This window comes from Panthera tigris, chromosome B2, assembly GCF_018350195.1.
Source record: "Panthera tigris isolate Pti1 chromosome B2, P.tigris_Pti1_mat1.1, whole genome shotgun sequence".
NCBI lineage: Eukaryota > Metazoa > Chordata > Mammalia > Carnivora > Felidae > Panthera > Panthera tigris.
Window position 1 is genome coordinate 141,675,779 of NC_056664.1, and position 25,073 is coordinate 141,700,851.

Sequence of the window (25,073 nt, forward strand, 5' to 3'; positions counted from 1 at the left end):
TCCCAGTATATTCAGTGTTGTCCACTCTTCAAACTGACTCAGGGCACCCCTCCTGCTGGTATTCTGTTCCTTCCACAAGGATTGCCCTCCCTGCCATCTCAGCTGGGGGAAATCATCCTTAACGCCAGCACCGTCACATCCTTATGTAAATCTGCCCAACAGCTGCAACCCCTCTTCTCCATGAAGCATCCCCCTGGGATGTTTGATACTTCTGAAATTTATTACACTTTTCTGTGTACTTGTCTTACCTTCTTGAAGTCAAAGACCACACTTTCTTCATTTCTTTGAAATGCCTGGAATATGGTAGACGCTCAACGGCCTCATCCAGTGTAGAAGTTCTCACCAACTGTAACATACAACTGTGAAACTAACATAGGTCTTGAATTTTAAGTGTTTGGGGCTCAGAGATAGGAAGGGAACTTAGCTGATCATCCTTTGGGGAAAAATATCCATATAGTGTCTCAGAATTTTAATAAATTATTCTTTTTTTCATTTGAGGATCTGTGTAAACCATTGAAAAAAAATTGCCTCAATAATACAAAGTAAAGTAATGGTGTTACTAAAAATCAAGTACAACAGGGTGCCTGGGTGGCTCAGTCGGTTGAATGACCAACTCTTGATTGTGGCTCAGGTCATGATCCCAGGGTCAGTGGATTAAGCCCTACATCAGGCTCTGCAGCTGAGTGCAGAGCCTGCTCAGTATTCTCTCTCTCCCTCCCTCCCTCCCTCCCTCTTGCCCTCTCCTCCCCCCCCCCCACTCCCCCACTCATGCGCTCTCTTTCTCTCTAAAAACAAAATAAATAAAATTTTAAAAATCAAGTACAACATTAATTATAGAGAGCACCAACTTTTTTCTGTAATGATTCTAAAATTACATGTTATCTGTGCTGTTTCAAGTTGTCCAAGGGCAGGGACATTTTTATAGCAGGAAGGAAGTTGGGAAATTTATTGGGCTGTTTATAGAAAGAACTAAATGCAATTTAGATTGGATAATTTATTTCCAAGTTAATTAGATTGTAGGTTATTGCGTACAAAGCCGTTGCTGGGCACAAACTTGCGGCAGCCTCAGCTTTAAAATGGATTCTCCTGATTTACTCATAACAGCAATGCCCATGGCTGAAGCTCTTCAAAGGAAATACACTGCAATTCATTTTCCTTTCTTTTCCTTTCCTTTCTACCTGTTGTAGTTGAAAATCCTGTAATTTACCTCATTAGCTATTTCTGAGACCATCTATATGTAGTTGCATATCTGTTCATCTACAGCAGATGTTTAGAGTTCGCATTACTGACTGAAGTTTGCAGGCTTCAGTAATTTGGGTCTGGGTTGTTGGTTGGTTGGTTGGTTTTGTTGTGGCTTTGTGAATGTTTGTTTGCATTAAAGGCATGTTGGAGGAGTTGGCTTATATTCTGTAAGGTTCCTTTGTTGATATAATTAGGGTAAAATGTTAAGAGAGAAGGGAGAGGAAGAGATGGATGTGGAAACTGAAAAGTGAAATGAGAGATTGCAGGTATGGTCATAGACTCTGTACTCAAGAAGGAAAGTCTGTTAGCAAAGGTATATATTGACCCTTTTTGTTGAGGACTAACTGTACCTATTCTTTTTAAAAAAAAATTTGTTTAACGTTTATTCATTTTTGAGAAACAGAGAGAGACAGAGCATGAGTGGGGAAGGGGCAGAGAGAGGCAGACACAGAATCTGAAACAGGCTCCAGGCTCTGAGCTGTCAGCCCAGAGCCCGATGCGGGGCTCGAACTCACGAACTGTGAGATCATGACCTGAGCCAAAGTCGGACGCTCAACCGACTGAGCCACCCAGGTGCCCCTGTACCTATTCTTACGAAGCTGCCACAGGAGTGCTTTTTCCATGGTTTGCTAGAAATGGATAAGAAGAAAGTCCTTCCTGGGATTGTCAGCTTTGAAAATATAAGAATGGTGCATTTTCTAAAACTGCAGTTTGGGTGCCTGAATGCTGAGCTGGTTTTTACTACTTACTGCCCCTTAGTCAGCGGCCAAATCATTACAGCTTAATATTCAAAACTGTCCGTGGCTCCACCAACACAGTTTGATGGTGACCAGTCACCCAACTTGGTCTGTTTAACAGTGAACTGTTCTAGAAGGCTTTCTTTCTTTGTACACACTTGTACAAACATTAGACATTCCCTTCGTACACACCTTTACAGACGTTATACACATCCCCTTCCAATGTTAGACATTGGAACGCATTTCCTCTAAGACAGAAAACATTCTACTTCCTAGGGGAGCTGTGGAAAGGAGGGGCAGAGTTGCTCTGGCTGTAGGAGGCTGGGAGGGCCCTCTGGCACCCACAGGGTCAGACAGCTCCAGGGGCTGGTCCCTGGTCCTCAGCTGGGAGCCCTCATCAGCCAGAAACAGTGGGTTCGGACAGCCTCACTGTCCCTCTCTTGGGACAGCTGGATTTAACCCTTTTGTTGTCTTTCTTGAGCAGCTTATCTTGAATATGGAAAGAACAGCCTGTTTTTCATTCCCCTTAGATTTTTAGAGGACTCCATGCAACTCACTGCAGTATACAAAAATAGTAATATGGTGAGGAAGCTTTCAATTTTTTAAAATAAATAGACTGCCCGTCTCAGTCAGGCCTCTGCTAAAACTACCTCCTTGGAGCAGCCTTCTCTGCCCCCCTTTGTCTGAAACGACCGCCTTGCTCTTTCTCAAGGCCCCTATCCTGACATGATCAGCATGGTCAGGTACTCTCCATCAGAGAGACTGAGATGTGCATCTCTCTTCCTGTCCTACCTCACAGTGTCAGCTCCACGAGGGCAGGGATTTTATTTTATTCTGTGTTGGTCCCCAACACTTGGAATGTGTGTGGCCCATTGCAGACATTTGACAGACAGCTAACTGGATGACTGACTGGCAGCACACTAGATGAACAGATGCCCAGATGAGTGTGCGGTGTGCTTCGTGGGCAGCAGGAGGTGAGGCTCGCGAGTGTGTGGCGTGTCTTCATGTGCCAGAAGGGGCTGAGACTGACCATTCACTAATAAAGTCCCTGTGCTATAGCCAAGGACGGAAAGGAGCAGACTCACTTGCCTCCCTCACGTGGATCGGCATCAGACAGACAGCGAGACAGGCAGGGCCTCAAGTGGTCAACTTGACTGTGCGCTAACCACTCACCAGACCTCCATGCAAATAGCATCTCTCTCCAGCTAATACCTCTCCTTGTTTCATCAAACTCACCGGAGCCCTAGATTTCTACTACACTGATGCTCCCCGAAATGTAGCTCACGTTCTTGTCCTTTTGCTTTGGATTTAGACACGCAAAGTATGTGAACTTGCCCACACAAATTAAGATTTGAATGTTACCAACTTCACGATTCTGGCCATCAGTTCTAAAAATAGTCATTTTGTGTGATTTGAGAGAGATTAAGTCTGCAGATTTACAGCTGAGTTTTTCCCTAGCAGACAGCAACTGTTCAAAAGCATTAATCTGTGGGAGTTGTCTTAGTGTGCACCCGTATCTGTTCCCGGGTCTATTGGGATTAAACATTTGGTATGTTTCTCTTCTGCTGCAGCCAATCCTGGTAGGTGGGCAGTTCTTAGGGAAGATGGCGCTCTGTGGGCAGGCAGTGGATTCATGCTCTGCTGGCACCCCTGATCCTCGGGGACAGAGGGCAGAAGTCCCTGATTGGGGGGCAGCTGAATCAAGACACCCCCACCCCACATCTGTGACACATCTCAAGGCATGTGCGCCTTGAGTCTTATTGTTTCCAAAGCAGCAGAACATTTGTAGGGAGGGTTTTGTAGGCTGAAGTACCCATAAACAGCACAGGAAAATCAGCACCAGAAGGAAATGAGACATTAAAAAAATAAGATGACATATTTAAAAAAGTATAAAGTATTCAAAAGGGTATAAAAGGATTTTGTGTGTGGTTTCCTATTTATTTGTTTATTTTCACCTCTATTGAGATATAGGTGACATGAATGTTGTGTAAATTAGAGTACACAAGTGTGGATTTGATACACTTGTATATTATAACAGAATTGCCATCGTAAGGTTCACTGGCACCTCCATCACGGCACACAATTACCATTTCTTTTTTGTGGGAAGAACGTTTTAAGATATAGTCTCTTAGCAGCTTTCAATACACAGTATAGTCTTTCTCCTGGTGTATAGGACTTAAGGGTATCCTGAGGTCATGTCTCTACTGCCAAGCCTCCCCCATTCAGTAGGAATTACAATAATCAGTTCCCCACATCAGGGAGATCTCAAAACCTTCAGACAAGAGGATCAGCTCTATCTGTAAATGCTTCTTTATTTTTCTAATATAGCCTTAAAATTTAGTATGGAAAGGTACCAGTATTTATTTTGCTGCTTTACATCTTACAGGGAGTATATGCTATAAAAATAAGTTACAGGCAAATTCTCTTTATTTCTATTTCTTATTTTATTAAGTTTGTTAGTGAGACATTATACATTCTTTAGGTGGTTATATCCGTACGCTAACAGAGAGGAGGCAGCATCTTGTGGTAGGTGAGCATAAGCTGTGGAGTTGAGAGGAAGTGGGTGAGAATTGTAGCTCACAGTGTATTAGCTGCAACTAAGTAGCCTCTCTGAGCTTCAGTTTCCTCACCTGTTAAATAGGAATAACGATACCTACATGGTAGAATTGAAAGGATTAAATGAGATGTTATATGTACTTATTGAGATGTAAGAGAGAGAATTTTTTTAATGTTTATTTTGAGGGAGAGGGAGACACAGAAGGTGAAGCAGGCTCCAGGCTCTAAGCTATCAGCACAGAGCCCGATGCGGGGCTCAAACCCACACACCGTGAGATCATGACCTGAGCTGAAGTCAGACGCTTAACCAACTGAGCCACCCAAGGCTGCCCAGAGAGAGAATTTTTATCCACGTTGAAAGTCTGTATAAGTGGCTCAAGTTCATTTGTACAAAGGGGTAAACGATACATACTTATCATAATGGTAATTTTATGTAAGATCCTCCCAAAACATGTAATCAACTGTTACCATGAAAAGCAGAAACCAGAAGGACAGAGGGGACAGGGATTAATGATAGCAAAGGAATTTTTGTGTAATTTTTATGCCTCCTCTGCTTTGTCTTTAGTACTGATTATGGCTTACTCTAAGTTAACAGGCCCCTGTATGGAGTCGGCCCCGGGTGTGGGATCCTCTTGTAAGGAGGCGTATTTTAGAAGTACTCTGGAGGCCCGCACACTTGAGTTCTAGGTTCCCACCCACGGCTGCCTGGGCTTACAGAGATGGAAATAAAAGATGGAGTATCTTCAGCCTTGCATTTTGTTTTGAAGTTGAAACCCGGATTAGCTGACCCTGGAGGCTATTTTAAGCAGGTGTCTTAATCTGTTCCTTTTATCTTGATATTTGTCACTGAAGTGTGAAAATTCTGTTCTTGTCATTCCTATAATAGATCTGATATCCCCACTTCTGATCTTTGAAACCCCTCAAGACCTCGTTAAGTTAGAGCCCCATCCAGCTGGACAGGAATGAACAGATTCTCCTGTGGCTTTGCTATCACAGCCCTCTGCCGCTTCCCTTCTTCCTTGGTTGATCCTGGCTGGCACCCCCGAGCCTTGGATTTTTTTTTTTTTTTTTCAATATAACTAGTCACTGACTTGCATCTTTGGATTTCATCCTGCCTGTTCAAAGCAGTGGTGTCCACAACGCCCTGGAGTGGCCACCGCAGAAACTGGGTCCTCTTTCCACATAGCTTTTAGCTTTCCTTAGCTCCAGGGCTGCTGAGGGTGACAGTGATTCAGTGCCTGTGGGTTATAACCTGTGATCGGTTCCAGAAGCACCTTCGGCATCTTGCCTCTCTTTCTGTCCTCACAGCTCCCGTTTTACTCGTGACAACACGAGAGGCTTCCCGGGATTGTATGATGGTCCCCAGGCCACACGGTACATGACCCCAGGCCCAGTGTTGATTTGACGCTAAAATGCTCCTTGTTGGGACAAAAGGGGGACAAAAATGCTATCTGCTCTACCTCCTTGCCACTACTGCCTCAAGCCACAGGAACCACCAATTTCTTAGGGATCCAGATAACGAGAGTTTCAGTAAGGAAGGTGTCTTACTGTTCCCCAGACTAATTGCATCTTCTGGCAGAGACATTAGAGCTAAGTTAGGTTTTACGATACCAAATTAAATGAGATAATACATGTGAAAGAACTTCACAGAACTATTCTAGTCAGTGCCTTGTGTTCTGGCCTGGGGATCTGACTACTTTCCAATGAAAATACTGAATTTGTGTAATGTAGTATTTCGTTATCTATTGTGCTTTTTAAAACCAATATTCTCAAAAACCGTTCAGTCACTTTATTTTACTTGAGACACGCTTGCATCGTCTTCTTACCACAAGAGCAGAAGCCTAAGTATAGCCTCCCTCACTTCCTGCAGCGCCCCATTGTCTCCATCTGCTGGGGACATCGGGACTCGCGGCTGCTGATGGCTTCAGGACCAGCCCTGTACGTGGTGCGCGTGGAGCACCGCGTGTCCAGCCTGCAGCTGCTGTGCCAGCAGGCCATCGCCAGCGCCCTGCGAGAAGACAAGGACGTCAGCAAGCTGACCCTGCCCCCGCGCCTTTGCTCCTACCTCTCTACCGCCTTCATCCCCACCATCAAGGTAAAGCCCGTCCACCCTCCCTTCTCTTCCTCCCCCATGCTGGCTGCCTGCCTGCTCCCGGAGGGCAGGTGAGATTCCCAGAGCAGGAGCGCAAAAGCCATGTCTGCTCCTCGGCGAGCGTATCCAGGTGACGGATTCTTGCAAGCGCAGTGTGTCCCTGGCACGAGAAGCGTCCACCAGAGACTTGCCTTGTGTGAGGGGCGTAAGCTTTCTTGTGGCAGAGGCGGTGTTGGGAGCTTGACTGCCGTGCCATCCTGATCATCTGTCTGCTTGGTTCAGTCCTCACTTCCTGGCAGGTGCTTCAGAAAAGCAAGAAACGCGTTCCTAGAAGTTTGAGTAGTTTGCTCCGTCACTAGTTACGGGAATGGTCAGAGTGAACCCTGTCCTGAGGATTGAATTACTGCGCTGAGCAGGGGCGACCTCCATCCAGCACTCGCTGTCACTTGTCCTTTATATTGATTGCAACTCGAGAATTAGTCCGTGTATTGGTGGTGTGTGGACTGTATCTGCCAGTTGCTAGTCAAGTGTGGCTTTCCTCCTAACCTCAGGCCTCGGCACCTTACATTCTTTCCCGTGTTCTCTTTTTTGTATCCTAGCTCTGCTTCTAAGTATCAGATTGACTTGTTCGAAGTTACTTTTTTCTTAAAATATCAGTTTTAGAATCTGTTGGGATGTTTTTTCAAGTTGCTTAATGATCTTGGTTGTGAACCAGTGATTCTCAACGCTAGCTGCACATTAAAATCACATGGGGAGTTTTTAGAAAATGCACATGCCCAGGCCCACCCCCCAGAGAATCCAGTTGCATTGCTTGAGGTGGGATCCCAGCTTAGGTATTTTTTAAAGCTCCCAGGAGATTCTTACGTGCACCCACAGTTGAGAATGGCTGCTCTCCATCACACGGTTAACACTCCCTGAGCTATCAGCCAGTGCTCTGTTGGAGTAATCAGTGCTGTCTGTACTCTTTTCTTTCCATGTCCTGCCTCCAGCCCCCAATTCCAGACCCCAACAACATGCGAGACTTTGTCAGCTACCCCTCGGCTGGCAACGAGCGTCTGCACTGCACCATGAAGCGCACAGAGGACGACCCGGAGGTGGGCGGCCCGTGCTACACCCTCTACCTGGAGTACCTGGGCGGGCTTGTGCCCATCCTCAAGGGGCGACGCATCAGCAAGCTGCGGCCAGAGTTTGTCATCATGGACCCCCGGACAGATAGCAAATCAGGTGGGCCTCCACACCCTGTTTTGAGGACTCGTGTTCCTGACAGCCCGTGCAAAGTTAATGCTTACTTAAGAAATGTGGGCCTGTGTTTTGGCTAGCGTGGAACATCCTTGAAGCTGCTCCGTTTCCAAAATTGTATTGAAGCTAATGACTCTTCAAATGTACTTTCCGGTGGGTTTTTAACAGCACCCGTAAGACTTCGCTTGCTCGGGGCCGTGGATCGAGGGAACGTAACTCGCTGTCTGGGGGAGGCTGGCACAGGCTTTTTGGGAATAATAGGTTCCTCTTTTAGTTATTATCAGGCATTATCGAGGGCCTTCATGTACTGCTGAGACAAGCTGAAAATCATCGTGAGGTACATCTCTGTCTCCCAGAGCGAATGATGGAATTAAAATCTTCAAACCTTCAGCCTACTCCTCAGCCTCCTACTAGAATCTTCCTTCTGCTCCTTACTAATCCACCATTAACCGCTTTTTAGCTGGTTACCAAGGAAAATTCCTTGCTCATCCATAAAGATTTTGGCATGATGAATCACTCTGCCTTTCTGAAAACTCTCCCCTATATTGATCTTCATTACTCAGTTGGTGTACTCGAGGTGCTCGCTGCATGCTTCCTCTGGGGTCCTACACTGTGAGCCTCCAGAGCCAAGGAACTTTGCTGTTTCTCTTTGCACTATGGACACTTGCCCAGTGTCCTAAGCTAGTGACTGTGAGGCCCACACGCCCCGCCGGCGGTAACGCCGGCTCAGATGTTCCACTGCCCCCTGTGAAATCCTGCTCGTCACCTGCAGCAGCGGGAGAAACACTGCCTTCCCTGCCAGTCACTTGTCAGTTGGGCTGCCGGTGCCTTGTCTCCCCCACCTCCCCCGCGGAGTCCCGAGGGCCTGGACGGAGGGAACTCAGTGCCTGACCTTGAGAGGACAAGTCGAAAGGGATTTGTTTGATGGGTGCACACTCATCCTCTCCACTTCCCCAGCCCCGCTCCCTCTCCCACCCATCAGACTGGCCTCTGCCCCTCGTGTCCCTGAAGCCCTGGGATGCGCTGGTGTCACGGCGCAGTGAGCGTCTTCAGCCTGACGTGCTTGCCCACTCCGATAGTTCACGTAGCTGCCCCCACTCTGTGTGCCCTCCATGATTCGTGCAGCGTCTGTGGCCGCACTCTGCCGTCTGTGTTACCGTGTAAAGTTGAGAGCAGTAGGACCGCACTTTGAAACAGTAGGTGTTGGTCCATTTTTTTGTCTTTTGGTTCATGCAGTGAATGAGCACCAAGAGCAGGGAAGGTGAGTGGAAGAACTGGAGGCTGGTAGGGAGGCAGGCGGAGAGGAGGGAGAAGATTCAGAAGGAAGGAAGGCGAAGTGAGGAGGGCAGGAGGGCAGTGGGCATCGCAGAAGCTGTGGCTTCAGGGGAAGGGAGAGGAGCAGTGCCCAAAGTGGGCAGGCTGTGGAAGGCGCACACCACAGGGTCATTGTCCCTGAGGCTCCCTGCCGTGTGTACAAGTTTATAAAACCTGTACTGAGATGGAACGTTGAAGGGAGCTGACGTGAAGCGCTTGCTTCTGCCCCCACGTGCATAAATTCCCACTAAAAATCAGGCAGAAGAAGCAGGCGGGGGTACCATGGGGCACCGAGGCCGGGGGCCAGACCACTGGCCCAACACCTGCTTCTGCAGACTGTTCCCATCCCTCAGCTCGTGCTGTGCACAGATTGGCTCAAGTGCTAGCAGTCCTCTGGGGAATAAGGTGCTTTATTTTTGTAATTAAACAAATCTAAAAGTTATAAAGCATAGCACATCAACAGTATGTATTCACTACCCTCTCTGTCTGTCGTCTTTGAATCTCCTGTGGTTGTGGGTAACGCCGGGGCATCTCTGCTTTCGGGCAGTTTATAAACCCCTTTGGGTGACAAGACAACTTAACGCTTGGAAAGTTCAGGAAAAACATCAAGATTTTATTTATTTTTAATTTTTTTAACATTTTTATTTATTTTTGAGAGACAGAGAAAGAGAGAGAGAAAAAACGGGAGGAGCAGAGAGAGAGGAGAGGAGAGAATCCCAAGCAGGCTCTGTCTGCCCCGTGAGCACAGAGCCCGATGCAGGGCTCGAACTCACGAACTGTGAGAACGTGACCTGAGCCAGAATTCAAGAGTGGGCAGTTTAACCCACTGAGCCACCCAGGTGCCCCAAAACATCAAGATTTTAATACCTCAAGACAGGAATAGAAGATGTGTCACAAGGCAGAATATGACTAATTGCCAACCAAATGGTATACGCAGACTGGTACAGAGGAGGAAAAGATTCCGGACTTTGGGAAGCCTAGAATTTCTCACGAGCTGATTAACTCTTTCAAGCCTGCACATCACTGTTTCTCAGAATGTGGTCCATGGGCCACCTCCCTGCAGGTCACCTGGGGCGCTTCTCTAAAAGCAGGCTGCCAGACCTGCCCCTTAGCTTCATTCAGGAGGTCTGGGGCAAGGCCCCCAAGTCCAGTGCCCAGGTGGGAGTTGTACTCCAAAGCTCGTGCGTGCTGTTGTAAATGCTCTCCAGGCAACCCAACAAACACACTCCTCAAAACTACCAGTGTGTATTTTTATAATTGAGAGCATGCATGAGAGCATTTTTTTTTAGCATAAATCCACAAATTTTTTAAAGGAATCTTTAGTTAGAGCTTACTACAGGTGGAATTGTGTCCCCCTGAAATTCATATGTTGAACCCTTACTCCCATTGTTACTATATTTGGAGATACAGCTTTTAGAGGGTGATTAAGGTTCAATGAGGCTGTGAGGGTGGAATCTCAATAGGATTGATGGCTTGTAAGGAAAGGGAGAGAGCTCTCTCTCCACACACACACACTAAGGAAAGGCCATGTGTGGACACAGTGAGAGGGTGGCCAACTACAGGCCAAGCAGAGAGTCCTTACCAGAACCTGATCACGCTGGCACCCTGACCTCGGACCTCCAACTCCAGAACTGAGACATAAATTTCTGTTTATAAGCCACCCAGTCTGGCATTTTGTTATAGCAGCCCAAATGGATTAAGACATGAGTAAAGGAAAAAAGCAAATGTTATGACATATAGCCAACTGTGAAATCTTGGATTAGCAAGCAGGTCAGGAGCTGAGTGGACAACACGTTACTGAGTTTCCTCAGTCAGTGAACTGGCCCCGTGCTCATGAGCACACAGAAACCTTCTGGGGGTTTACATGCCCATGTGAGTCAGGGCCAAGCTTCCTCTGGCTAAGTGACTCCTAACTTAAGTAATGGAAAGCGCTGCTCAAGGCCTGTGAGTGAAGCCTCTTTATTTGATCGAACTCAGATGCACACCAGTCTAGCTTGCTGTGTTCACGAGTCACGCCTTCTGATGAGGAGGTAGTTTAAGAAGAGGGTGATGTGGGCACACAGACTGGGCCTCAGTCAGCCTGCTTCCAGGTAGCATGCATGCCAGACAGCATACTCTGCTTCCAGTGGCCTCCGAGAGGCCCCTGTTCACAGATGTCCCCTCCATATGTTCCGAAACACTAGAGATTAGTTTATATTAACACACTTATCTTTTCAAATGTAAACAGCTTTTTTGAATGATAAAATCACTCAGATTCTATCAATCATTTCATTGCAGTTGGACAACTCAGCTTTTTTATTACCTGGCAAGGTTCTTGGAGCCTTGAGGGAATGAGGCTTTTTGTCAGCAAAACAAAGTGATTTTGAAGATGGGCTACCTGCAGTGAGGGTAGAGCAGCATTTGGGGAGTGAAGGGATGTGAGGGGTGAGAGGAAGGCAGCAAAGGAGAAAAGATTTCGAGGAAGGTGTCCGATATGACCTCCATCTACTCTGCAGTTTTGTGATGGCCCAACCTCTGTGCACACTGGCTTCTGCCTTAGGACCTCTAATTTCTGCCTGGTGGCCGGTTGTGAAAATTATCTCTAGCAGCTTGTGTCCAGGCACCCTCAGCAGAGCCCAGGCCCTCCACTGACAGGCCTCATGCACAGGCATTCCTTCCAGCTGCTACTCGAAGCGGGCCAACTAAACTGGGAACCCCTGCAGTGGAGCTGACTCTGTCAGGTCTCTAGTCCAGAGCAGGCGTGGAACCAGAAGAGGCCATCACAGGGCCCAGGTCAGGGCCCAGCAGGTTCTTGGGTCAGCAAGCCCCTTGCTCGGCCCAGGTCCCCAGGCTGCCTGCAAACTCGTACGAACACAGATAGATACCTGGTGTGATGGGACGTTCCAGCTTTTGGCCTGGTAAACACTGCAGAACTGTTTTATATATTACAGAGGCATGAAAATTCCATGTCCACTTTGATAACAGTAGAAGTAATTGCCTCCTTTTGCTTAGAAAATGTAATAGCATAAAAACGTAGAAAGGAAACCATGCTCTGGTCCTTTCTATTTCAAACTCTCGACTTAAATGCTGGCTTGTAGAGTCGGTCTGTCCCATAGTTTCCAGTGATAGTGATCCTTGTTAGGGTCTGATACCACTTCCCAGAGTCTTCTGGTTGTGTCTCCCCAGATGAAATCTACGGCAACAGCTTGATCTCCGCCATGCTCGACAGCTGTAACTGCTCAGACTCCAGTGACATCGAACTGAGTGACGACTGGGCTGCCAAGAAATCCCCCAAAATCTCCCGAGCTAGCAAATCACCCAAACTCCCAAGGTAATCTCGCTCTTTAGGGGTGTTCTTCCTCTTTTGTGCCTCTGGAGGTGTGTCTGTGTTGTGTCTGCAGCTGAATCCCATTGAAACCTACACCAGGAGAGCCCAGCAAGAGGGCATCCCTGCCTTTCATCTGGAAGATACGCCCTCAATAATTACAGCTTTCCTTTCTTCTTTCCTCTGGGTAGAAGAAATCCATCCAGTAGGAGTTTTTCTAAACTTTCAGACCTTCTAAGGGTTAGCACTGATGGTGGATGGCATGGGGTGGCCGTAGCTCCCTGGCTTACTTGTTTGTTCTTCTAGTTTGAGAAAAGTAAGGAAAAGGTTTTACAGGGAATGTACTGTAATGTGTTGAAGAGAATGCCAAGTTAAATACCTATAATGCTGTGATTGGAAATAAATCGTAAATTTAAAAAATTTTAGATCCTAAAGGTTTGTCCTGTAGAGTGGCGAAAAGCTAAGAGTAGATACAAGGGCCTGTGGGGTCTTAGATAAGAGGCCCCCTGCTCTGACTCCACTACTGAAGGCTATATAACCTTGAATGAATCTGTGAGCTGGATTGCAGTATCCTTATTTACGGAAGGTAAAGGGTGGGGCAGAGCTTCACTGAGATCTCTTTAGCTCTAAAATTCTGTGATACTGTACAAAATTAAGATAGAATTTATGTACAGATAACATACCTGCCCAGATCTCAAGCACGTAATTTACTGTGCAGTTGATAAACCAGTGTATCTACCGCCCAGTTGAAGGTAACATTTCAGTCATCCCGAAAAGTGCCTCGTGCCCCTTCCCATTCGATACCCACTCCCCAGAGCCAGCATTGTTCTAATTTTTGTCACCACAGACTAGTTTTACTTGTTCTGGGATTTCATATAAATGGCGTCAAACATTACATACTTTTTCTTTTTTTTTTTTTTTTTAACTCTTGCTCAACATAATGACTGAGATCCATTGGCGTCAAGTGTATCCGTAGTTTGTTTTTCTTTTTTGCTCTGTGGTTTCAATTGTAATGAATATACTATAGTTTGTTTATTCCATTTACTCATTGACCTCTGGTAATGAGACTTTTTGCGGACACATGCGCTCCTCTGTCTCGGGCAGGGGAGTCGTGGGGCCATGGCACATGTTTAACTTCCCCAGAAACTGCCAAACAGTATTCCAAGGTGCCTGTAGTACTCTGAGTTCTGCCAGCAGTGTATGTGAGACTTCTGTTTTCCCCCACGATTGCACTGTCCTGTCAGAAAATAATTTTATCCATTCTGGTGGGTGCGTAGGGCTATCTTAACATCTCTAGTGATTGGTGATGCCACCCAGCTTTTCATATGTTAATCGGCCATTTGGATATCTTCTTTTATAAAGTGTCTGTTAAGCCTGTGGCCCATTTTTTATCGAGTTGTTTTTCTGTTACCAGGTTGTAAGATTCTTTATGCATTTTAGCTATGGGTTTTTGGGCAGAGACATGGAGTGCCACATGGCTAACGTCATACGAATTTTTTCTTTTATGATTAGTGCTTCTTGCATCCTGTTTGGGAAATCTTTGTGTACCCTTAGGTCGTGAAGACATCCCTTTGTTCTTTTCCAGAAACTTTGTAGTTTTAGCTTTCATACTTCAGTCTCGGATTAATTTTTGTGTATGGGGTGACTTTTTCTTGTATAGATATCCAGTTGCTCAAGCAATTTATTTTTTCATCTTTATTCTGAGCTTGTTAAAATTGCAAATAAAACTGTGAACTTCTCTACACTTCTACAGTGTTTCGGCTTTTCCCTTAATTAAGGGAGGACATTTAACACATAAGCAACCAAATCCTTCACCTGTAAATGTCCTTTCACAGTGCCCGAATATGGCATTCCCTGAGGCTGCTCCTGCTTCCCTCTGTCTTTCCCTGTGTCGAATCCCCCTACTTGCAAAGGCCAGACAGTCCTCACACAGAACTGTAACCAGCTCGGGCCTCTGTCTGCCTGTGCTTCGGGGCCCCTGGTGTTGTATCACAGTCTCAGGTAGTACCTCTGAGGCTCAGTGCTTTCTTTTTATTGATTGCCATCAAGCTTAACATACTCATTTTTCTAGCATTCTCTGTGGGGTAGGCTGGCATTAACACGTGTCCCCATGTTATAAATAGAGGAACTAAGGACCAGAGATATAATGTAGGAACAGAAAACAACAGAAAAGCTGTAGACCCACAGATTTGATTTAAATATCACAGCTGGTGAAAGGCTAGAAAAGTCCATTGAAATCCTGACATTGTGTTAGGAATCGCAAAATCATTTGGCCTTAGGGTGAAATATGTCTCTTCCCACCTGCTATTTTCCCACATGCACGAGGCATGTGGATATTTCTAAACTTACTGTTAGTAGAAAGTGAAACACTGTTAATTCTCTGAGGTTCCTTACAAATGAATCACTTAATTTGGTCTAATCTCGCTGTATTTTTAAGTATCTATCACTTGGTACACAGTTCTCTTCTTCTTCCCTCATACTCACAAGGCAAAAGCAGGCGGCAGAGACTTGGAAAATGAAGGGGCCTTGCCCCCGGGAACACAGCACCATGGTGGCCACCAGAGCATGAAGGGGAGGGCCGAGGCAGCATGCGCCTCCCCCGCCTGTGGGGCCTGACCCTCCTGGCCTTGTCTCCACAGGATCAACATTGAGGCTCGGAAGTCTCCCAAGCTGTCCCGGGCTGCTCAGGAGATGTCCAGGTCTCCCCGGTTGCCAATGCGCAAGCCCTCCATTGGCTCACCCAGCCTGACGCGAAGAGAGTTTCCCTTTGAAGACATCACTCAGGTAGCATCTGGGGTCCGGGTCGGTGCCACGCATCGCTCCCCCGCCCTTCTCTCCCTCCTCAGCGTGTGCCCGACGGTGGCTGAACCCTCGGTGCATCACACCTGCACTCGCCACCCCAGTCTCCATGCCGGCCACTGTCGTTCCAGACAAGGGGCGTAGAGAACCAGAGCCCTGTTCTCCCTCCTCGCCACCCTGCCCTCAGGCAGGCCCCGACACCTCCACATCCCCAGGACCTCCTTTCCACCTCAGACACACCCCCATGGCCACATGGGTCTTTCCACGGGCAGCTCTGGTTGAGACATACCCTCCCTCTGCCCTCTCAAGCCACTTCCGACCCTTTGGTGACTCTCCGTGTCCACAACAGCCCATCCCTGGTGGTGGCCCCACAGTCTGTGCTGCCCGTCTGTCCATCCTGGTCCCCGCGACGTCCTCCAAGTGCCACAGCCTCGCTGTTGACCGGCCTCTTTCTGTGCTTGTGCCTTTGCTGTACTGGGTCACTGGGGTGACCCAGCTTACCCTCTCCATCTCCTCCCCTTGTTTCTGCCGGCGTGCTTCCAGATAGAACTCAGCCTCCGTGGTGAAGGCTTCTTTCCCTGGCTCAGCCACAGTGGTCCCCAAGCATCTTGTTTACAACATTTCTCAGTCACTTCCTTTATGCCTTATATCCTCCAGTAGGTAATAAGCTCTTTGAGGAGCTGGTTTTAATTCATCTTTGTTGTTGCTCTTGCACACACACGCACACTCATGGCTTAAGCATATTGGTAATTAAAAAAAATTTTTTTCTTAATTGAATTGAATGAGAAAATAGGTAATTGGGTAGTGTGGGGACATACTGGTATCAGTGCAACTAGCGTTTCCAGGAGAAATATCAAGGGTAAAAATGGATCCAGAGCTAGGTGTAACCCCTCTAGTCCAGTGACTGTGGGAAAGGAGAGGTGAAGAAAAATGTGCCCAGATTGCCTTTGTGGCCTTTTTAACCTACACATGTGCAGACACACTGGGACACATCTGTTCCTCACTTCCAGCCCGAGAATCCCAGCTCAGTGAGCCACCATGAGCCACGATTCAGAAACAGGTGCCTGGCATGTTACAGTTAGCTTCCGGTCTTAAAAATGGTGGAATGATACAGAGAGTGAATATTTCCAACATTACCCACCTGTGTCTTTTTTAAGCAAAAATGTTAATATTCTTACTTCCTCAGTGATCAATAGAAGATATAAAAATAGATTGTAATTTTTTTTCCTTTTTCTCCCCCCCCCCCCTCCCTCCCACAGCACAACTATCTTGCTCAGGTCACGTCTAATATCTGGGGAACGAAGTTTAAGATTGTGGGCTTGGCTGCTTTCCTGCCAACCAACCTCGGTGCAGGTAAAAAACCGTGCCCTCTTCTCTGCCTGCTCTCCCAGGTGGAACTGAGACTTTTGAAAAGACCATTCAGATGAGCTCTTATGGCACCAAAAGATTAGTATGTACTTTATTTACCTCTACACTTTGACTCGAACCATCATAATTTCACAAAATTAGAATTATTACTCAAATTGGTTTTTTGCCAGCAGTGCTTTCAGTATTTTTATATAAGCCCTGACTTACGAAGAGACCGAAATAGCAGAAATCTCTAACAAAGCTCTGGTTATTTTGATTCGTGGCCTCTCACGGTGGGCAGGTTTTGGTACCAGTGTCTTTAGGTTCTTGAGTCCGAAGAAAGTTGGGAAGAAAGCGTTAAAGACTGTAAGAAGCTGGCTGACTGTCAGTACAGTTCTTTGTGGTAAAACTTCACAGATTTCATGTAGAAGTCCCAGATAAATACTCTGTGAGAAGTTTGAGCCCTGGAGGAAAATAGAACCATAGGAGTAAAAGCTGGGCTAGAACCCAGAATTTGCATTCTTTTCTGTACTCCTGCTTGAAGGAATAGGACTAACCTGTCGTGTTTACTTCGTGTTTACTTCACTCCTTACTTCAGAAGGAGTGAAATGACAGAAGGTCCTTTTCAGAGCAGCTTCATCGCGATAGGCACATCGCTGGGTGGTCTGAGGGCTTGTGCCGTCCCCCAGCCTTGCTAGATTGCCTGATCACTTAACACGCACACGTCTCTGGAAGGCGAGGTTTGCGTGTGGCTGGTGGACCCATCTTGAATGTGCTCTGTGTCCCCTACTAAAAATGGTTTGTGAAAAATTCTGAATCTGACTATTTAAGTTGTTTCAGACATCAGTAGATCCTTTCAGTTAAGTAATTCTTGCAAAGCAGATGTTAAAAAGACCTATGCCATGTATGCGTCTTAGGAGACTTATTAAACAGTGCTGTATTTGGATTTTTCATTTTGAGGTTTCTCAGCTCAAAGAAAAAGAGGAATAAAAATAACACATAAAACTGACGTAGGAAATAACCATATATATTGCAGAGAAATCTCTTAATAATATTTTCAACCACCTGCAAAGTCTCTGATGACCATGAAATTCTGTTCTTTAGTAATTCAGCCGTGCCCCACTGATGTGCTTGGTGATTCTAGTAACCACTGTGCAAGCGTTGCGATCACCCCACGTCAGTACGCTGAGGCCTGAGCCATCTGCCTATTTCAGTAAACATTGAAAAAAGGAATGGAATTTTAATGAATCTTTTCCTTCTAGATGTTGAGTAGATCCACACATAAGTCAACAAGAACCTTAACATGGGAGAGCCTAGAAGTGCCTTCAAGGTACGGGATGCTCCAGTGTGAGGGATTCGAGTGCCCAAAATAAAAGCTTTCTGTGTGACTGCAATGAAATCATTATCCTAACCATTGACCGTTTAAAAAAAAGCATGTTAGCTATTATATTCATTTGTTAAGCTAAGAGAATTTTCCATTTGATTCTACTAGAGAAGAAATTATCTCTTAGCTTTTAGAAGGTATGTTGCCTGTGGTACCCTATTAAACAATCTTTGTCACCCTAATGGATTTTAAAGTGAGTACTGTTGGATATTTTATATTAGATAATTGTGCTGGATAATTTGTTTCCTTCAATTAGAATTATCTGGCTCATGAAATTTTTTTATTTTTAATTTTTTGCTTTCTCAATTTTAAAAATATGGAATAAATTCAAATTCAAAAGATTTGAAGCAGTATACAGTAAAAATCTTTCTCTTCACCTCTGGTCACCTAGTCTTCTCCCCCTGGAGGCAACTGACACAATTTTTAATCCCTCCTCAGATTTTAAATTTTATTTCTTTTTATCAATCTGAACAACAAAGAATAGCACTTTAATGCATGCATTAATTCTTAAGCCAGAGAGAACTGTCCAGAATTTTAAAGCCAAAATTCATATTCTCTTTTGTGAGCAAGAGAGATGAACACATGAATAAGACCTGTGATGAGCACTCGGTTGGAAAAGTCTTCTTAGCCCTCACCAGCCCAAGCGCCAGCCTCACACAGGTATTTCATCACCAGAAGGCCTGCGGTGCCGTGGGAGTGCCAGCCAGGCGCCTCTGGGCACTGGTGGGGACAGCAGTGGAGACAGAACTGTGCTTACCTTAGCAGAAACTAGGGATAACAGTAATAATTACAGAACCTCTACTTACCTCACAGGGAAGAGTACAAAACATAAAAGAAAGCTGATGGGCTGGTGTCATCCTGACTTCAGCCTACTGCAAGCCCTAAATTCAGATTTATTGGTTTTAACTTATTTTGTCTCATCTAAATATTTTAATTGCCATCTAGGCATTCTCTTAAATGTCCTTATTGATCCAATAAAATCTTAGCATTTAAAGAAACAGTGTGAAGGGGCACCTGGGTGGCTCAGTCAGTTAAGCGTCTGGCTCTTGATCTTGGCTCGGTCATGATCTCACTGTTCCTGAGATTGCGCCTCAAGCCAGGTTCTGCGCTGCCAGGGTGGAGCCTGCTTGGGACTCTCTCTCTCCCTCGCTGTCTGCCTCTCCAGTTGCACTCTCCCTCTCTCTCTTCTGTAAATAAATAAACAAACTTAAGAAAAAATTAAAAATAAAGAAATGGTGTGGAAGTTCCCTAAATCACTATCCTGATCATGAAATGGCAGTTGAAAGTCAGGAAAACAAGAATCCAGTCCTGAGTAAGAGCAGTGTTTCATTCTTCCCTGATCCACGTCATCCCATCTTCTAGTTGCCTGAGATCCCCCTGAGCGTGACATTCTGGATATCCCAACAATTTTACTAAGTTATCCTTCTGATCACAAATGAGGCTTTTAAAATACGTATTTATCATACCCCAGCTCATTCCAGAAAAGCATTTAAGTCTTAGACACGTGTTTGACATTTGAAATGTGTGATTCTGTAGAAAACCACTTGGCAAAGTGACTGGGGTAGGCTGAGAATCTGTTGTTACAGAATCCAGACCATGGCTGGGGTGGCCAGTGGTGTGCAGAAGGGAAGTGAAGGGCTGCCATCAGACTCTCCCGGGCCCACGCAGATCTGTCTTCTGATGGCAGGGACAGCACAGCGCCATTTCTCTTCCTGTGGCTCTGTCGGCACCTTGGCCGTCCTCCTGCGTGTCTCTGTTAACAGCGCTCTCCTCCTCCCCACCAGTAATCTATAAAACCAGCCTCCTGCATCTCCAGCCACGGCAGATGACCATCTATCTCCCAGAGGTTCGGAAGATTTCCATGGACTATGTTAATTTACCTGTCTTCAACCCAAATGTTTTCAGTGAAGATGAAGATGATTTACCAGGTGTGTTCTTAGTGGGTCGTGACGGGGACAGAGTGGTAAGTTGTGGACGATTACAGCATGCCAGTCTGTGCCTTGCTTTGGCAAAGGCTGACTTCCTCCATTGTTGGGTGTGGTGGCATATCACAGGAGAAGGGCATACTGTTGCTGGTTTGGGGAGGAGGGTAGCTACGAGCAAGGCCTCATATCCACAGAGCATTCTGCCTTCTTGTTTTATTATCTTCACAATAATCCTTAGTCTTATGCCCAGGTAGAGAAGTTTATAGGACTGATCAGAACTCAGTAAAATCAGAACTGAAACCAGGTCTCATAGGCTGTGGTGCCCACAGAACCTGGTTTCTCAAACCCGCCCCATCTCCGGGACAGAAAACCTTTACGTTCAGACATCTCTCTCCCAGTGTGCAACTCACATCTCAGTGTACAGAAGCCTAGTCTGAGTTAAAGGTAAAATCTGGTACAAGCTTTTAAAGTCCCAGTTTAAAAATTTTCAGATGTTGATGGCATCTTAAATTAAGTATTTTCTAGTGTGTGTGTGTGGGGGGGGGGGGAGGGATTCTATTTTGATTAATAGAGTAGAACAATTTCTAAGTCATCAATTATTTCTATGTAACTATTCTCAGAAACGTCTACCCATAATTTTATAAATATGAAGACTCCTCTCCTTAGAACCAAGCAAGTTTTTGAAAGTCTCTGGTTTCTGAGCCAGAGGAATCCTACATGGACCACTGACTTCTCCTGTGTTTGGTGGTTCTGGAACAGAAGGGGCTATGGTCCTCGCCATGGGACAGGGAAGGACCTGCATTCCAGCTTCAGCATTCCTCAAGAAGAACTTGAGGGAGTCGTTTACCTCCTTCATGGGTTTTTACATGTAAAGTTATTTGTACGGTACTTTCTGACAGTAGCTGTCTTTGGTCCTCTGATGATATACCTCTCCTCATAAGCAGAGCAGATATTCTAGACTATCAAAGTCATAATGGGCAAGGTTTTGCAACCACATAAACCTGCAGTTTGGTGAAGCCTCACACACTTGAGCTTTACAGCCCTTTCCGCAATCTCAGAATCTTGTATTTAGAAGTATCTTTTACACTTTCCCCGTAACACCCTCCCTGTGCTCCCAGAGTGTGACTAATACAGCTCTCCCTAAATGCTCAGCCCTTGCTGCTGCTGTTAGTGCCTGTGCTGCGCAGTCAGAGGAGGGAGCGTTTTGTCTCTGTGCTTGCCTTTAATGCTGGTGACAGACTCTTCTCTTTAGCCTGGAAGACACCTGCCTTCAGTTCTCCATGCAGATGAGAGGCCATCTGGAGGAGAGATCTGAACAGGAATAATAGAAAACTTGAGACAGGACCCAGATTCATGCAGCCAGGAGATAGTTACATCTCACTAGAGGGCCCCAGGGAAGGGATGGGGGAAGTAGGGAAGTCTGGGACAGGCTCAAAAGGTGGGCTTAACTTTTGATGAAACTAGCTGCCTTCATTCCATAGTTCTGGTAAAAGGCCAGTCAGCCTTTACAATTACCTAGTTAAATCTTATTTCCTGCTCGTATACTAGTTGCTACATAGCACTTAAAGGCCCAGATGAGCAAACTTGTCAGGGGTCAATGGCATTTTAAACAGGGCAGTATAAAACAGTGGCTCTGAGCACCTGCGTGTGGTCTATCACTGCTCAAATTCATGCTTCATTAAATTCCCTATGTGTACATATATAGGATAGATTTACAGGGTTTTACAGAGTGTGGCTATACCTTACATACTGTCGGAAATGCTAGAAAGCAGATAAATTAGGAAATTATCCTTCCCTAATAACACAGATTTGCTAGAGGATTCTTTTCATTGGTATCTTTACTACATCTTACATGGTTCTATTTACAGAAACTTAATTTATGTGCAAATTTCAGATACACATTTGCTGTATGACCCTTCCCGTACTGACCAGTCCATAACTGTGGCTAAACGTACTCCAGAGCCTAGGCCTTATGAGTGCTCAGTGGAGTATCCTACCGTCACTCCCTCCTTGCATAAGAGAGTGGTCCGTTTTATGAATATGAGTAGAAAGTATCTTTAAACAGTTAAGTATTTAAAAATAAAGTAGGGCTTCCAGGGAGGCCCAGTTGGTTGAGCTTCCAACTCTTGACCTCAGCTCAGGTCTTGATCTCAGGGTCGTGAGTTTGAGCCCTGCACTGGGCTCCACATTGGTCATGGAGCCTACTTTAAAAAAATTAATCAATCAATTTAAAAAAAAATTAAGTATTTGCCATGGTACCATTTAGGCACATGGTACCAAATTCAGAAGGTTCAGAAGCATATTCATTGAAAAGCTTTGACAGTGCCCTTAACCAGTGGACAACAAAGGCTACCCTGCAGAACTTACCCGCTTGCCTGTGCCCTTCCAGAAACCTTGGAGAAACTTTGTATAACTTGTGTGAAAGATCTGGCTTTCCCCAAGCAAACACATCTCCGCCTGAAGCAGTTGCATTTTGTATGCAAAAGGACTGGATGAGTTCAGATGTATTACTTATTCTGACCCAGTTTCATGGCAGTTTTGTAAGCAGTGCATGTTTCTTTTTTCCTCCCAGTGACGGGAGCATCGGGTGTGCCTGAGAACAACCCTCCATGTACCGTGAACATCCCCATCGCTCCCATCCACAGCTCGGCGCAAGCTATGTCCCCCACACAGAGCATAGGATTGGTGCAGTCCCTGCTGGCCAATCAGAATGTGCAGCTGGACGTCCTGACCAATCAGACCACGGCAGTGGGGACGTCTGAGCATGGAAGTGATAGTGCCACCCAGTACCCAGTCTCCAACCGCTATTCCAACCCCGGACAGGTGATCTTCGGAGGTGTGGAGATGGGCCGCATCATCCCCAACCCCGCTCAGCTGTCCCTGCCACCGCCAGCTCCAGGGGCGATCCAGCTCTCGGTGTTGGACCACGGAGACCGAGACCATGACCACCTGCAGAAGTCCGCCAAGGCCCTGCGGCCAGTGCCGCAGCTGGCCGCCGAGGGGGACGCAGTGGTGTTCAGTGCCCCGCAGGAGGTCCAGGTGGCGAAGATGAACCCCCCACCCCCCTACCCGGGAACCATCCCCGCCGCCCCCACCACAGCAGCGCCCCCGCCCCCGCTGCCGCCCCCGCAGCCTCCGGTGGACACGTGCCTGAAGAAGGGCGACTTCTCGCTGTACCCCACGGCGGCCCATTACCAGACGCCCCTGGGCTATGAGAGGATCACCACCTTTGACAGCAGCGGCAACGTGGAGGAGGTGTGCCGGCCTCGGACGCGGATGCTCTGCTCCCAGAACACCTACACCCTCCCCGGCCCGGGCAGCTCAGCCACCCTGCGGCTCACCGCCACTGAGAAAAAGGTCCCCCAGCCTTGCACCAGTGCCACCCTGAACCGCCTGACAGTCCCACGCTACTCCATCCCGACGGGAGATCCACCCCCGTACCCCGAAATCGCCGGCCCGCTAGTCCCGGGTCGGAGCGCGGCGCAGAGGCCCGACAGTCTAATCCACGCCACGCTGCGCAGGAACAACCGCGAGGTGGCGCTCAAGGCGGCGCAGCTGGCCGAGCCCCCGCGGGTCCCCCCGCAGCACCCGCCCAAGCCCAAGGGTGCGGCGCAGTTCCCGGCGCGGCCCCCGCCGGCCCTGTACACCTGCAGTCAGTGCAGCGGCGGGGCCGTGGCGGGGCGGCCCGAGCCTGGCGCCGGGGGTGCTGGAGGTGTGCAGCCCGGCTCGGGCCTGGCCCACGCCGCCAGCACCTCACCCCTGACCTCCCAGTCGTCCTACAGCCTCCTGAGCCCGCCAGACGGCGCCCGCGACCGCGCCGACTACGTGAACTCGGCCTTCACGGAGGACGAGGCGCTGGCCCAGCACTGTCCGGTCGAGAAGCCCCTGAGGCACCCCACGCTGACTGAAGCTGCTGTGGCCGTCAAACGGCCACCCCCTTACCAGTGGGACCCTGTGCTGGGGGAAGACATTTGGGTTCCTCAGGAAAGGACAGCACAGACTGCAGTGCCCAACCCCCTGAAACTGCCTCCTCTGATAGTAGGTCAGAGCCAGCATCTGGACGTGTCCCGAGTGCCCTTCGTCTCCCCGAAGTCTCCCGCCAGCCCTACTGCCACTTTCCAAACAGGCTATGGGATGGGAATGCCGTATCCAGGGAGCTATAACACGCCCCCTTTGCCGGGAGTGCAGACCCCCTGCTCCCCGAAAGATGTCCTGTCCCCGACACAGTTTGCACCCCAGGAGTCCACAGTGGCTCTCCAGCCAGCCTACCCGCCCAGCCTCTCCTACTGCACCTTGCCCCCCATGTATCCGGGAAGCAGCACCTGCTCGAGTTTACAGCTGCCACCTATCGCCTTGCACCCCTGGAATTCCTACAGCCCTTGCCCGCCCGTGCAAAACCCCCAGGGCACTCTGCCCCCCAAGGCACACTTGGTGGTGGAGAAGCCCCTCGTGTCCCCACCGCCCACCGACCTCCAAAGCCACTTGGGTACAGAGGTGATGGTAGAGACCACAGACAACTTCCAAGAAGTCCTTTCCCTGACAGAAAGCCCGGTCCCCCAGCGGTCGGAGAAATTCGGGAAGAAAAACCGGAAGCGCCTGGACAGCCGAGCAGAGGAAGGAAATGTTCAGGCCATCACAGAGGGCAAAGTGAAGAAGGAGGCAAGGACTTTGAGTGACTTTAATTCCCTGATCTCCAGCCCTCGCCTGGGGAGAGAGAAGAAGAAAGTGAAGAGTCAGAAAGACCAACTGAAGTCGAAGAAGTTGAATAAGACGAATGAATTCCAGGACAGCTCAGAGAGCGAGCCCGAGCTGTTCATCAGTGGTGATGAGCTGATGAACCAGAGCCAGGGCAGCAAGAAGGGCTGGAAGAGCAAGAGGAGCCTGCGGACGGCCAGCGAGCTGGAGGAGTTCAAGTGCCGGAAAGCCAGCGAGAAGGAGGATGGCCGGCTGGGCAGCCAGGGTTTTGTGTACGTCATGGCCAACAAGCAGCCTCTGTGGAACGAAGCCACCCAAGTGTACCAGCTGGACTTTGGGGGGCGCGTGACCCAGGAGTCAGCAAAGAACTTCCAAATCGAGCTAGAGGGGCGGCAGGTAAGAAAGCATGTCCCAGGGCATGGCCCAGATCCCTGCTTTT

The 25,073-nt window shown here is 47.6% G+C and overlaps 1 protein-coding gene across 11 annotated transcripts in view; it reads left to right on the top strand.

Annotated features, from left to right (window-relative positions):
* TULP4 (TUB like protein 4) overlaps positions 1-25,073 on the top strand; it is a 242,377-nt gene that overhangs the window by 210,803 nt on the left and 6,501 nt on the right. For all 11 annotated transcript variants that reach the window (XR_006217979.1, XM_042987425.1, XM_042987421.1 and 8 more), the window contains 7 exons: positions 6,406-6,630; positions 7,617-7,851; positions 12,346-12,490; positions 15,124-15,268; positions 16,543-16,636; positions 19,799-19,942; positions 22,512-25,030. Coding sequence is in view for 10 of the 11 variants with exons in the window: in XM_042987425.1 (XP_042843359.1) it covers positions 6,406-6,630; positions 7,617-7,851; positions 12,346-12,490; positions 15,124-15,268; positions 16,543-16,636; positions 19,799-19,942; positions 22,512-25,030 (3,507 nt within the window). In the remaining variant the exon portion in view is untranslated. The remainder of the gene's footprint in view (positions 1-6,405; positions 6,631-7,616; positions 7,852-12,345; positions 12,491-15,123; positions 15,269-16,542; positions 16,637-19,798; positions 19,943-22,511; positions 25,031-25,073) is intronic.